Source organism: Salvelinus alpinus, chromosome 29, assembly GCF_045679555.1.
Source record: "Salvelinus alpinus chromosome 29, SLU_Salpinus.1, whole genome shotgun sequence".
NCBI classification, from domain to species: Eukaryota; Metazoa; Chordata; class Actinopteri; order Salmoniformes; family Salmonidae; genus Salvelinus; species Salvelinus alpinus.
In genome coordinates, this window is record NC_092114.1 from 33,009,025 (window position 1) to 33,024,184 (window position 15,160).

Consider the following 15,160-nt stretch of genomic DNA (forward strand, 5'->3'; position numbering starts at 1 on the left):
ACTTAAGTAAATGTAAAACCAAATACTTTAACTCAAGTACTATTTTACTGGGGGATGTTCACTTTTACTTGAGTCATTTTCTATTAAGGTATCTTTACTTTTACTCAAGTATGCCCTTTGGGTACTTTTTCCACCACTGGGGAAAAATGCCTAGATAGCTTGTTGGAAGTCTGCCATATTTTTAGGTCTAAAAGCTTTAACTTTGGGAAATGCTTACTATTCCTCAAACTGACACAATTAGAATTTGCTATCAAGCAGAAAGCACTGGAATTTTGACTCAATGTAAAAATGACCTGATCAGTCTTGTAAATGACTGTAATAGAATCTCATAAATCTGATTGTAATTTCCTTGAGGTGAGGAAACTCACTACATAGTGTGTAATAGCTTTATATTTTGATGGGGTTATTTTTCTAGCTAGAATGTCCTGTACAGTACAGAGGTGCTGTATTTAAAAAAAGGGATTGAAGAACTCATCTCTGCAGAAGTTTGAGAGCTGAACTTGCTCACAGGAACCAGGAAAGAAAAAACAATCACTCGGAACACAACTCAGAGCACTTATGTTGCGCCATCCTGTAAAGTTGATGACTTGTATTAACCTAAGATTAGAAAAGAACCTATAACTCCTCAGCCTTCACACTTTTCCTCCCTCTCTCTCCTGCTCACTCGCTCTCCCTTATTTCTTTCTTTTTTTCACTTTCTTTTCCCTTCCCCTGTTGTACCATACAGCCTGTTCGGTCTGTCATCTACAGTACTTGGCCTTATGTCTCCAAGGGCTCCCTGAGTTTAATACACCACCTCTTACATTAGTGTGCATTAACCCCACCACACACACACACACACACCTAACACACACTTTCACATACACAGACCACACACTCTTTCTCTCTCACTCAAACACACACACACACACCTGTCAAATTGCCTTCCCAAAATGACATGTTCCAAATAAACATCTAATGGAAGTTCAAATGAGAACATCACACATTTTAGATGTTGGATTATACCCATATGTCTTACAAAGACTTATGACTCTGAGTAGCATTAGCACGATATGCCTACTGTTTACACCTTACAGGTGATGTGGATATGTGCCAAGGCCGGCAGTTCAGATGTGATTATGAGAGGGTGATGTTTTTCTCAGATCAACCTTTCCACAGAAAGGTCACGATCCCTCCCACACAGCCTCAGACATTCCTCCATTCCATTATCTTCCTCTTCATCTCTCATAGACGCCCTTCACAACCACTGCTCCTCTGTCTCCCTGCAGGGCAAACAAATGTGTTTTAAATGTCTTGTTTGCCTTCTAGGTGGATGATTGACTGTACAGGAAGTGAATGCTAGACGCACCAGTCACTGACCTCACACTGTCAACAGCAGAAGAGCAGATGGATGTAGTTATCTGGCCATCGTTAAGTTGACAGGACCATCCTGGATTGTGTACCACAGTGGAATTACCATACTACTGGTCAGCAGACGAGTAATGGACATGCACAAGGATTCCTCATCTATGGATTTCAACGGAGTGATTTTTGTCTGACCAAAACATTTTCTATAGAAGGCCAAGGCTTTCCCTACAAAATATAAGGAGCTAATATTCTGGTCACATTTTTACTGAGATGTTATTGTTTTCCAACGGCTTGAAGTGGAGCCTGTAATTGTGATGAAGACACACCCTGTTTCTGTTCATCAGAGGAACCCAGTGTTCATCCTGTTATAGCCAAGAAATCTCCAGGGGAGGAATTCTTATCAGACATCCCTTGGAAATCTGAATTTTCAATAAGGGGCTTCTCTGTTTTTCGCTTCCCTGAAAATTTCATTTTTGTCTACCACTACACCATGTATCTATCGATGCAGAAGAACTTCAGGACATTTACTGTGTTAGCCTTTATTGCAACTTTCACCATGTTCCTCTTCAGTTTCACTTTGAGAGATCCCTCTCTGTACTTCTTCAAATATGCCATACGCAAGTCGGACAGCTTCTTCTCTAATGGCCAGTGTGGCTGTCGAGAGTGTATGACAGAGCTGGAGGACGACCCCTGGTTCACTGAGCGGTTCAACCTGTCAGTCCCCCCTCTGATGTCTAGGAGGAACAGCCTGCTGACTATTGACACATACCACTGGTGGCAGGTGAGATGTTACTACTACAAGGGTTAGGATTGAGCTTGTGCTAGGGTTAGGGTTGAACTGGGTTGTGGACTTGAAGCTAGGGTTAGGTTTGAACTGGGTTGTGGACTTGAAGCTAGGGTTAGGGTTGTACTGGGATGTGGACATGAATCAAGGGTTAGGTTTAGGGTTGAGGCAAGGGTTAGTTGAACCGGGATATGGACATAAAGCAGGGGTTAGAGTTTGGGATAGTCCACCCTCTGATGACCTGGAGGGACAGTCTGCTGACTGACATGTACAGGTGATGGCAGATGAAATGTTCTGAGACTTACAGGTGAATAATCAGAGGTGAGTTTGGTTCAGTCACATCAGGCAACCCATCCTAATGATAATCAGGACAAGGAAGAAAACAATGTGTCCATGACTACGTTATTAATGATATGTACGTACCAACGCAATTAACTTTGTTTTCTTAACAATGCCATCTCCTAGTCAGCTATGCTTTACTATGAGGTGGCTAAGATTGCACCAGAAAGAACTGAATGAATACCATTCAACACTGCTAGAAAAGTTTAGATTCAATAAACAGAGGGAAAAAAACTTCCACTCCCTGTTGCTCAGTCTTTCAGAGACATTCTATTTTTGAACCTAATCTGTCACCATATTGACAGTTATAGGTTAGTTGAAATTAATTTGCTTAGGCATTAAATATGTAAATATTTTTTTTATTGTGGCATTGCCCCAGATTCAAACCTATGATCTTCTGCTGTCTATCCATTGAATGAATCCACTGCTCCACCAAAGCTGGTCATTTTAGTCTATTCAAACAGACTCTATTTCAAAGGAAACAAGCACACATTAAGATCCAATTAGTGGGCATGACCAACATAACTGAACATACTTTAAGGGATACCTCGGGATTTTGGCAATGAAGCCCTTTACCTACTTCCCCAGAGTCAGATGAAGCCCTTTACCTACTTCCCCAGAGTCAGATGAAGCCCTTTACCTACTTCCCCAGAGTCAGATGAAGCCCTTTACCTACTTCCCCAGAGTCAGATGAAGCCCTTTACCTACTTCCCCAGAGTCAGATGAAGTCCTTTACCTACTTCCCCAGAGTCAGATGAAGCCCTTTACCTACTTCCCCAGAGTCAGATGAAGCCCTTTACCTACTTCCCCAGAGTCAGATGAAGCCCTTTACCTACTTCCCCAGAGTCAGATGAAGCAGTGGATACCGTTTGTATGTGTCTGCGTCCAGTAGGGCAACATGTAGCCAAGCGGTTAAGAGTGTTGGGCCAAATCCCAGAGCCAACTAGGTGAAAAATCTGATGTGCTATTGAGCAAGGCACTTAACCCTAATTGCTCTTGTAAGTTGCTCTGGATAAGAGCAATATATAGAGGTAGTTTTGAGAGCAAGTACTAACTAGTGTTGGCTCAATGACTGGAAGTCTATGGGTATCTGCTAGCAGATTACCAGTCATTGCGCTAACGCTAGTTAGCAATTGTGCTAGTTAGCAACTTCCTTCAAAATGCATGCAGATGTAAAAATGGTATCCATGAGTTCATCTGACTGGGCAAGTAGATACAGGGCCTCATTACCAAAATCCCAAAGTATCCATTTAATAGGATTGTTTTTTGATGCTGAGAACAGAATGTACATGTTTTGAAATAACATTCTTAGAACATTCTTTGAAATAATGTATTGTGGTTTTTATGGAGTTTTCTTGAACATGACATTAAATAGAATGACGAGGAAACCTGCAGAAAACATTATGCTGAAATACTGGAATTCCCACAGAAAAAGGCTGTTTCTTAACGTTTTCAGATCATTCTGAGAACATGGGTTTAAATAAAACCATGAGGAAACATTACGGGAAGGTTGTATGCAAAATAACCATAGGACAACCATGCTCTCACCAAGCGCTAAGAAACATATGGTTCTCCGAACATTGTGGTAGCTGGGCTGTCTATGCTGTGTGTCTACCTCTTCTGGCTCTGCTCTGTCCAGAGTGGTTGAAGACACAGCTAAAGGATTGACAGTTTCCGTCTCTGTCCAGCGGTTGCAGGGACAGAAGGACCCGGCCAACTTCAGAGAGGTGGTGGAGAAGTTGTTCCAGGTCATCCCTGATGATGACGACCTCTACAAGGACGCTGGGCCTGAGCGCTGTAGGACCTGTGCTGTGGTGGGGAATTCTGGGAACCTCAAGGGCTCCCACTACGGACCCCTCATCGACTCCAGTGATGTCATCATCAGGTGACTGAGCAAGCTTGTTTTTTGTTTGTCACACCTCAGAGTATTATATTAGGAATGGAGCTGCAAAGCCAGATAAGATTTTGTTCTGTATAGCATTCATGTCTGACCAAGATCTAGGTTTTGATGTTATTTGCAAGTGCAACCATTGTAGTCCAGTTTCTTGATTCCCACCCCCACCTTTGATAAGATTACACCTGAGCCAGTATACAAACGCTATACAAAGCGTTTTATAGACTACAATGATCATGACAATACCACATGAAAGTACAAGTTTGTTCCATTGAGGTGTTTGTATAGGCTATGAATATCATCTCCCTTGTTGAATTATATTGTGATCTGATCGTGGTATGAGGTACATGTAGTTGTCGACGCCCCATTTGGTTTGATGTCATCAATATCACCCTAGCATAGACAGTTCCTCACATCGTGTCACACCTGTCAGCTGCCCTACCTGTTGTTCCCATGTCAGTTTGACTCATAGAATTTGTTAGTCAAAGCCCAAAAGCTGTTTTAGCATGATGTGCAGCACCATTGAGGGCTTTTGCTATTTTGTAGTAGTCAACTGGGACTTGATATGGGTTGGATGGCAGAATTCCATCCAGGTCAGCAGAAGGGGTCAGCTAATGAAATGTACTCCTGAGAAAACGTTCCTTTAAAACCTTTTATTGCAGTGGGCTAAATTAGGACCACAGTGACTTTTGGTAGTCTTTAACAAATCTATTTTTAAACAAAAGTATATACCTCACACACATCGTTATGAGCTTATAAAAGACACCTGTACCATTTCAGATATAGTTTAAATTTGAAATGTACAAATATGACACTTTATATACATCACAGAAGACTGAAATATAACAAAACTGTTTGACATAGAAACACCGGATTTTCTGAAATCTTTATTAATTAACATTCTACACATGAGGCCAAAGAGTGCGCTTTTGGTCATTGACTACAGGAAAGTCTACCTGCAGGTGGCAGTGAATAGCCCTTGGTTTTATACGTGGTGAGACTAGACACACTCCAGCACATATGTGGGGGTATGAACCTTTTCAGTTTATTTACCAACTTCCAACCATTCCCTCCAAGATTTCGCTGGGATTTTTTGTGATATTTGCAGGAAAAAATTATTGGTTTTGCAGCGGCAATTCTGCAATTTTGCATAGCAATATGCAACGATTTTGGCAAACTTGTTGCGGAAATGCGCTGATGAGGGGAAAAGGTTTGTTTACGTGTGGCTTGATGGAACCACATTATGTGATAAATGTGCAATGATTGGTCAATTACGAGCCCTCTTTGTATTACAGTGATGGGTCAGTTTTATGCAATGACTGTTTTTTGCTGAAATAGTGCAGTGAATGGTAAAATTAGCAGGGAATTGTTGATTTTGCTAAACATTTTGATTACACGGTATCCTGGGGGGACTGGCCAATACACTCGAATACAATTGGGTTTGTTCGAGCAGTAAGGTTAACGAAGCCGACTAGACGAAAGTTGACGGGTTAAAGTCGGGGGAGGTGCATCTGCGACAGCCGAAAGTTAGACACTGGGGTGGTTAACAGCAAGGCTCAGTTCAACTTGGCAGTGTCAACATAGCTGCTATCGTTTATAAAAGTTGTACTTTCTAAAAGTCAAATGTTCCTCTACCCCCATATCAAACACTCAAACAAAACATAACATGTATAGGCTACAATTAATTGGTCTCATCACTTTCATTTGTATCCCATGTAGAATCGCGGCAAAGTTGGTTCCTGTTTCAGTCACTTTTGGTCACGTTCGTGTGGGTTAACCAAAAACACCCTAATAATTGGTTGACAAATGGTGCATCCCACAATTCAGGTAATGGCTGCATGGTGCAGTTGGTGAGAAGCGACTTGAAAGCGACTTATTTATTAACTGCATGACCTTTGATCACATGGTTTTTGTAAAGTTCATACAGTCAACATGTAAGTCCAGCTTTAGATTTGATTTCTGCACTGTTTTTCAATGCGGAACCAGACCAACCATCAATGTGTAAATGAGGAGGAAAGTCCTTGGCTGAAATGGATTATACTGCTCATCCCACACTCACTTAACACACAAACACACAGAGAAGGAGAGATCCTCTCTGCAGAACTAACTAGATTAATTGACCAGGCAGAATCACAGCTATCCCCTCAATGCACTCACTGTTACTGGGACACATACTGTATGATCATGTGGAGATGCAGGAATGCCACAGACTGCCACATGATTCATCACCATGTTCACATTCCAAATGAAATACTTTTTAATTTAGCTACAAATTCAAGTTTTTTTAGCCTCCAGGCATCCCACCCTCAAAACAGCTATGTTGATTAGTATGTGGAAGTAGTATCACCTATATGTTATATTGCAGAAGATACTACCTTAACCCTAACCCTGCTCCTGCAGAATGAACATGGCTCCTACCTCTGGCTTTGAGGAGGATGTTGGGAGCCGGACTACGCTTCACGTCATGTACCCAGAGAGCGCCATAGATCTGGACAACACCACCAGTCTTCTGCTCATCCCCTTCAAGACTCTGGACCTGCAGTGGATCACCAGTGCCTTGACCACCGGCTCCATCAACAAGTGAGTGATCAATAACCATGTGCTACACGTTCACATAAAATATGTAAGTGCACCTTAGCAAATCTTCAATAGAAACTGTAGTTGACGCCTGTGGAATTGTCTGCAAAGATTAAAGTATAAACAACTTTCTCATCTTTCTGTTGTGACTTTCTGTTGTGATGTGACTATCATTAATCTGATGACTGTTATTTATTTTATCAACTGTTTTTAATTGTTACTCGACTAAATTAACCGTGAAAAGTTGTTTAACGAATTAAACTCTAAAGATATAGATATCTCTTACATCAATAACAGTCAATTATTAATCATTACCTAATATCAGTCTCATTCTGAACGTCACATACTCTTTGCTATCTGCAACAACCCTAACTTTATTGATGAATCAGCAATACACAAATTGGCTTAATTATTTATTTACTAATTAAATAATTAAACAGAATACATATATACACACGGTATAGATTATTGATTAGACGTAATACAATGAAAACAGGTCCCTAGTGGACGAACAAAAGCATCACTGCTTGGTTATAAAAGGGAGGGGTCAATGGAAAGAAAGGTAAAGGGAGAGACAGAGATTCAACTTATCATTGTTACGTTTGGAACGGCTCGATGGAGTGGCTCGATGTAAGGCTCTGGTTGTCCACCCGTGGACACAATGTCCTTAGTTGTAGAACTGCTCTGGTAGTGAAGTGTTTGTTAGAATATATATTTCAGATGTACCAACGGTTGTCTGAGAGGGATTCTTCCTTCCCACCTCGTGTCTTTTAGTCAAAGTTCTAGGACCACTTTTGCATGCACAGCCGCAGACTGTGAATGTTTTGGTCTTTTTCATCTTCACTCTTGTTGAGGTTGAGAGCTTCAGAGTTTCTAACCATTTCAACATGTAGACCACGGTCTCACGTCTTCTGGTTTCGTAGTGGTCTCAATGATTGAATATTCAGGGTTCAGCTCCCGTACACTACACGCCAGTAGTAACCCGACAATGTACTGGTCTCACCATTTTCAGCCGTGTAACCACCGCTCCACTCTTTCTGGTGTTGTAGTTTTAACCATTCGTGACGTCCAGCTTACACCGTCCGTCTGCTTGGTCTAATGTAAATTTTGCTACCAAGGCTTTTATGATCGGGTAAAAAGGGGACATTCCATCGCGCCGACACAATGTCTGTGCTCACTTGTGCATGGTTACTGACTGGGCACAAGTTTATATGAAAAACAATTTTCCAATGTTTAGAAGGCTAAAATCACATTGCTATCTTCACAAAAGTATTCTCATATTTAATTACATTTACATTTAAGTCATTTAGCAGACGCTCTTTAGATGTAAAGTTGATACATAGAATACCTACACTTTCAGAGTTAGTTACTTTGTTATACCATCCTTAATGACATCACAAAATAACAAACAATATGACATGATTATTCTTTAGATCCCCATCGACTATTCTTAGCATTTAGATGTTAGGAATAATGTTCCCCTTTTATTGATGTAAAAGTTTTGGCGGCGAAGAGACTGGAACAAAGAGGTGTGTCTTCCCATACTAGAGAACCAGAGGGAGAGTTTCTGCAAACTATTTAGGTCCTGCTTTTAAGTCATAAAACCGGCCCAACTCCCCCCACTCCTCTCCTGTATCTTTACTGGCACCTTGAGTATCAGGCATTTCGGGCAAATGCCAGATGGGTTGGTCCATTTTTAGCCAAGTTGGCCTGTCTAACTTGGATTTTCTGCGCAACATTATCACTATCTTGCTAATAATGGGGGCCTCAGGGAAGAACTGGGCCAGTGTGGGGGCCTCAAGGGGAAAGAATGGGCCGGTGTGTTAGAAATGCCAGGGCTAATTTCTGGTCCCAGACCAGTCCTGAGTATCTGGGTAGCTTAATAATGTTGTGGGTAAGGCCTCCCGAGTGGCACAGCGGTCTAAGGCAGTGCTTGAGGTGTCACTACAGATTCGGGTTCAATCCCGGGCTGTGTCGCAGCCGGCCGAGACCGGGAAACCCATGAGGCGACGCACAATTGGCCCAGCGTTGTCCGGGTTAGGGGATGGTTTGGCCGGCCATGATGTCCTTGTCCCATCACGCTCTAGCGGCTCCTATGGCGGGCCAGGTGCATGCCCGCTGACATGGTTGCCAGTTGTATGGTGTTTCCTCTGACACATTGGTGCGGCTGGCTACCGGGTTAAGTGAGCAGTATGTCAAGAAACAGTATGGCTTGGCAGGGTCGTATTTCGGAGGACGCATGGCTCTCGACCTTCGCCTCTCTCAAGTCCATACGGGAGTTGCAGCGACGCGACAAGACTGTAACTACCAATTTGGATATCACGGAATTGGGGTATACATACTGTACATACATACAGGTTTTTGGCTGCCATATGAGTTCTGTTATACTCACAGACATCATTCAAACAGTTTTCTATCCAAATCTACTAATAATATGGATACCTTAGCTTCTGGGCGTGAGTAGCAGGCAGTTTACTCTGGGCACCTTATTCATCCAAGCTACTCAATACTGCCCCCAGCCATAAGAAGTTAAGGACAACAAAGTCAAGGTATTAGCGTAGCCATCACAAAGCCTTGATCTCAATCCTATAGAAAATGTGTGGTCAGAACTGAAAAAGCGTGTGCGAGCAAGGAGGCCTACAAACCTGACTCAGTTACACCAGCTCTGTCAGGAGGAATGGGCCAAAATTCACCCAACTTATTGTGGGAAGCTTGTGGAAGGCTAGCCAAAACGTTTGACCCAAGGTAAACGATTTAAAGGCAATGCTACCAAATACTAATTGAGTGTATGTAAACTTCTGACCCACTGGGAATGTGATGAAATAAATAAAAGCTGAAATAAATCATTCTCTACTATTATTCTGACATTTCACATTCTTAAAATAAAGTGGTGATCCTAACTGACCTAAAACAGGGAATTTTAACTAGGATTAAATGTCAGGAATTGTGAAACTGAGTTTAAATGTATTTGGCTAAGGTGTATGTAAACTTCCGACTTCAACTGTACATACATACAGTTGAAGTAGGTGAACGGCTGATCTCTGCATGTCTGGTTCCCACTGTGAAGCAAGGAGGAGGAGGTAAGATTGTGTGGGGGTGCTTTGCTGGTGACACTGTCTGATTTTATTTAGAATTCAAGGCACATTGCAATTGCATGGCTACCAGAGCATTCTGCAGCGATACGCCAACCCAATCATTTGTTTTTCAACAAGACAATGACCCAGAACACCTTCAGGCTGTGTAAGGGCTATTTGACCAAGGAGAGTGATGGAGTGCTGCATCAGATGACCTTACCTCCACAATCCCTCAACCAAATTGAGATGGTTTGGAATGAGTTGGACCGCAGAGTGAAGGAAAAGCAGCAAACAAGTGCTCAGCATATGTGGGAACTCCTTCAAGACTGTTGGAAAAGCATTCCAGGTGAAGCTGGTTGAGAGAATAGCGAACGCTGTCGTCAAGGCAAAGGGGGGCTATTTGAAGATTCTCAAATACATTTGGATTTGTTTAACCCTTTCTTGGTTACTACATGATTCCTTGTGTTCTTTCATAGCTTTGATGTCTTCACTATTATTTTACAATGTAGAAAATAGTACAAATAAAAACCCTTGAATGAGTAGGTGTCCAAACTTTTGACTGGGACTGTATAATATGTTATGGGTCTGATGGTCAAGAAGTCTTAGAGCTCAAGTTATAACACAGTGCAGCATGAATCTTGATGAAGGCAGCATAGCTGTCAACTTTGGTATCGACACTGAACAAAAATATAAACTCAACATGTAAAGTGTTGGTCCCATGTTTCATGATAGATTAGGGCCTAATGAATTTATTCAATTGACTTTGAAGTTGTTGCGTTTTTATATTTTTGATCAGTATATTACATTTTATTTAATTGGGTCTACACTGTGCAGCTTTTCTTTTCATACAGCCTAGCCTACCTGCGGTGCAAATCAAATCATTCCCAAATCAACGTTGGTTATTTGACCTCACACCCAGCACATCTTAAGAGTGTGGTTTTAAATCATAATAGCGTATGACCTTATGCATGACCCTTGACCTTGATGGGAAACAAGCCTCTGCCGTTTGCATCTGGATCTGGTCATCTTCATCGTTAGGACTGTCACTGTGATCATCTGTAAAAACATAAATAATGTGACAAACTGTTACTGTACCAACACAAACAGTTAAACCAAGTATCAAAACAGTAACCAAAACAGTATCAGTGTCACAAATTCACTATGAACTGTAACATTTTCTAACCTGAAATTGGGTTTCTTTTCCAGACATGACAACCTTTTTACTGAACATATTACTGGTATAGGCTACTAGTTTGTCATGAGGAGCTCATATTCAGTAGTCTGTTAGCCAATGCCGATAGCCGGGCCACCACAAAGTTGGTGTTTCTGTCAGAAATAAGGTGAACTTGATCAAAGATTGTGGTTTATACTGACAGTACCAAAGATACTTTGGTCTCCCCTTTTACACTGCATTACCAAAAGTATGTGGATACCTGCTAGTCGAACATCTCATTGCTAAATCATGGGCTTTAATATGGAGTTGGTCAACCCCCCCCCCCCCCTTGCTGATATAACAGCCTCCACTCTTCTGGGAAGGCTTTCCACTAGATGTTGGAACATTGCTACGGGGACTTGCTTCCATTCAGCCACAAGAGCATTAGTGAGGTCGGGCACTGATGTTGGGTGATTAGGCCTGGCTCGCAGTCGATGTTTCAATTAATCCAAAAGGTGTTCAATGGGGTTGAGGTCAGGGCTCTGTGCAGGCCAGTAAAGTTCTTCCAAACTGATCTCGACAAACCATTTCTGTATGGACCTCACTTTGTGCACGGGGGCATTGTCATACCGAAAGAGGAAAGGTCTTCCGTAACTTTTGCCACAAAGTTGGAAGCACAGAATTGTCTAGAATGTTATTGTATGCTGTAATATTACGATTTCCCTTCACTGGAACTAAGGGGCCCAAACCATGAAAACAGCTACAGACCATTATTCCTCCTCCACCACCACAACTTTACAGTTGGCACTTTGCATTGGGGCAGGTAGTGTTCTCCTGGCAACCGCCAAACTTGGATTCGTCCGTTCGAACTGCCATATGGTGAAGCATGATTCATCACTCCAGAGAACGTTTCCACTGCTCCAGAGTCCAATGGCGGCGAGCTTTACACCACTCCAGCCGACGTTTGGCATTGCGCATAGTGCTTGTGTGGCTGCTCGGCCATAGAAACTAATTTCATGAAGCTCCCAACGAGCAGTTCTTGTGCTGATGTTGCTTCCAGAGGTAGTTCGGAACTCTAATGAGTGTTGCAACCGAGGACGGACGATTTTTACGCACTTCAGCACTCAGTGGCACCGTTCTGAGCTTGTGTGGCTGAACTGACTTAGTGGCATCCTATGACCGTGCCACATTGAAAGCCACTGAGCTCTTCAATAGGGCTATTCTACTGCCGATGTTTGTGTATGGAGATTGCATGGCTGTGTCTTTAATTTTATACACCTGTCAGCAATTGGTGTGACTGAAATAGCCAAATCCACTCATTTGAAAGGGTGTCCACCTACTTTTGTATATATAGTGTATCTGTGATAATACTTTGATAGTACTTATATTATGCATTTTGCTTCCCGCAGAACATACTTTCCTGTCCGGTCCAGGATTAAGGCAAACAAGAACAGGGTGAGTGAACCTTTGGGTCTGTCTGTAATGGCACCCTATAGTGGAGCATTACTTTTGACCAAAGCCCTATGTATGGGTCAATCTGCTTTAATTTACCTTACCTGGAGACAAAATAATGCAGATTTTGAAGAGTGATTGGTTGGTTGAACATTCAAATGTAATGATTTTAACTTCTCACATGGTCAAAGTTTTTTGTTTTGTTTTGCAGGTGCTGATATACAGCCCAACCTTCTTTAAATATGTCTATGACACATGGCTGGAGCGTCATGGCCGGTATCCCTCCACTGGCTTCCTCAGCCTATTGTTCGCCGTGCATATCTGCGATAAGGTGAGTCCACCCACCTTCACTTCCATTTGTCTGTCTGCCAAAGTTCTATACACCATGAGCGTGACTGCAAAGCATGAGCTGGGTTCGCGTTGAGTTTGTGCTGAGATCTTAGCGTTTAAAGCCGTAAAAAGGGGGGGGGGGGGGGGCACACTGATGTCCAAATCCAGGGTGGATGAGTATCTCTGCATAATGTTGTATTGTATCATTTAGGTGAATATGTACGGGTTCGGAGCGGACCGGTATGGGAACTGGCACCACTACTGGCAAAAGAATTACCACGGAGGCGAATTCCGCAAAACTGGGGTGCATGATGCGGACCATGAGCACAACGTCACCATGCTTCTGGCTGACAAACACAAGATCAATATTTTCAAAGGCTTCTGATATCTGGAGATGTCATTGGCCTGAGACCATCAATTCTCATCAGCCTAAATCCTGTCGACTCAGGGATTACCCACTGGGGATAAACTGGTTGAAATAACATTGTTTCAACGGAATTTGTCTATGTATCATGATGTGGAATGCATGTGTAAAATGTATTGGATTTTCAAAAAGTAATCAATGTAAACGATTGTTTTGAGGGTGAAATTTCAACCAGGACTATGTCATGGTAACCTATTTTTAAGACACAACTTATATAAAATGTTACATTTGTATCTTTTTGTAACACTGTCAGATCTTTAATGTTATATTGCACTAAGCTGACATATGGAATTGTTTTAGATGGTCATACTATGAATCCCTTAGCTATTTGATTTAGAATTTTAGAACTCCTTTAGTTATAACAACATTTGATCATTTGATAAATTATTGATTTTGGCCTTTACTACTAAAGCACATTGATAAATGGCAAAAAGTAACAAAATAAATCATAAGAAACAAGGTTTTGAAGTGTCTGTCATTAACCTGGGATATATAAGAATGTATATATTAATTTTTTGTGTGTATATATTTATTTGTAAGAAAGAGTGCACGTTCAAGATCGCAGGTCTTCACAATTTCTACAATAAACAGATTTGATCACCTGCACCATGTCATTTTAATGTCATGTATTCTCAACTGCAATCTGTCGTTTGGTTGTGCTATTAGATGAAGCACAGTGATAACACATTAAGTTATTGTATAAATAACATATTTGACATTGTATTCCCATTTGAACTTTGTTGTGCTTTTAAATGGTCTTAACTGCGGTGATACACATGTACAGTGCCTTCAGAAACTTTTCACCCTTGACTTTTTCCACATTTTGTTGCTACAGCCTGAATTTAAATAACATTGGATAACATTTAGATGTACCACTGATCTACACACAATGTCACATGTCAAAGTGGAATTGTTATTTTTTTTTTTAAGTAAACTAATTTATAAAAATGAAAAGCTGATTCACTCCTTTATCGCATGCCTAAATAAGTTCAGGAGTAAATATGTGCTTAGCAAGTCCAGTAAGTTGCATGAACTCGCTCTGTGTGCAATAATGGTGTTAATCAATTTCTGAATGACTAAGTCCTCTCTGTACCCCACACATACAATTATCTGTAAGGTCCCTCAGTCAAGCAGTGAATTTCAAGCACCGATTCAACGACAAAGACCAGGGAGGTTTTCCAATGCCTTGCGAAGAAGGGCACCTATTGGTAGATGGCTTAAAAAAGCAGATATTGAATATTCCTTTGAGCATAGTGAACTTATTAATTACACTTTGGGATGGTGTATCAATACACCCAGTCGCTACAAAGATACAGTTGTCCTTCCTAACTCAGTTGACAGAGAGGAAGGAAACCGCTCAAGGATTTCACCATGAGGCCAATGGTGATTTTTAAACCAGTTGCAGCGTTAAATGGCTGTGATTGGAGAAAACTGAGGATGGATCAGCAACATTGTAGTTACTCCACAATTCTAAACTAAATGACAAAGTGAAAAGAAGGAAGCCTGTAGAGAATACAAAAATTCCAAAACATGCATCCTGTTTGCAATAAGGCGATAAAGTACAATTTTGAAAAATATGGCAAAGAAATGTCCTTAATACAAAGCATTATGTTTGGGCAAATCCAACACAACACATCACCGAGTACAACTCTTCATATTTTCAAGCGTGGTGGTGGCTGCATCATGTTATGGGTACGCTTGTCATCGGCAAGGACTAGGGAGTTTTTTAGAACAAAAAGAAAAGGAATAGAGCTAAGCACAGGCAAAGTCCTAGAGGAAAACCTGG

General features: G+C 41.5%; 1 protein-coding gene across 5 annotated transcripts in view; it reads left to right on the forward strand.

Annotated features, from left to right (window-relative positions):
* LOC139558516 (CMP-N-acetylneuraminate-beta-galactosamide-alpha-2,3-sialyltransferase 1-like) overlaps positions 1 to 14,170 on the forward strand; it is a 37,658-nt gene extending 23,488 nt beyond the window's left edge. For 4 of the 5 annotated variants that reach the window (XM_071373678.1, XM_071373679.1, XM_071373680.1 and 1 more), the window contains 6 exons: positions 1,309 to 2,128; positions 4,159 to 4,355; positions 6,765 to 6,944; positions 12,578 to 12,623; positions 12,832 to 12,951; positions 13,162 to 14,170. In XM_071373678.1, coding sequence (XP_071229779.1) covers positions 1,838 to 2,128; positions 4,159 to 4,355; positions 6,765 to 6,944; positions 12,578 to 12,623; positions 12,832 to 12,951; positions 13,162 to 13,335 — 1,008 coding nt within the window. In that variant the 5' untranslated portion in view covers positions 1,309 to 1,837 and the 3' untranslated portion in view covers positions 13,336 to 14,170. Of the gene's footprint in view, positions 1 to 1,308; positions 2,129 to 4,158; positions 4,356 to 6,764; positions 6,945 to 12,577; positions 12,624 to 12,831; positions 13,075 to 13,161 lie in introns of those variants that run through there. The other variant, XM_071373681.1, reaches the window with a different exon arrangement.
* Positions 14,171 to 15,160: the final 990 nt, after the last annotated feature.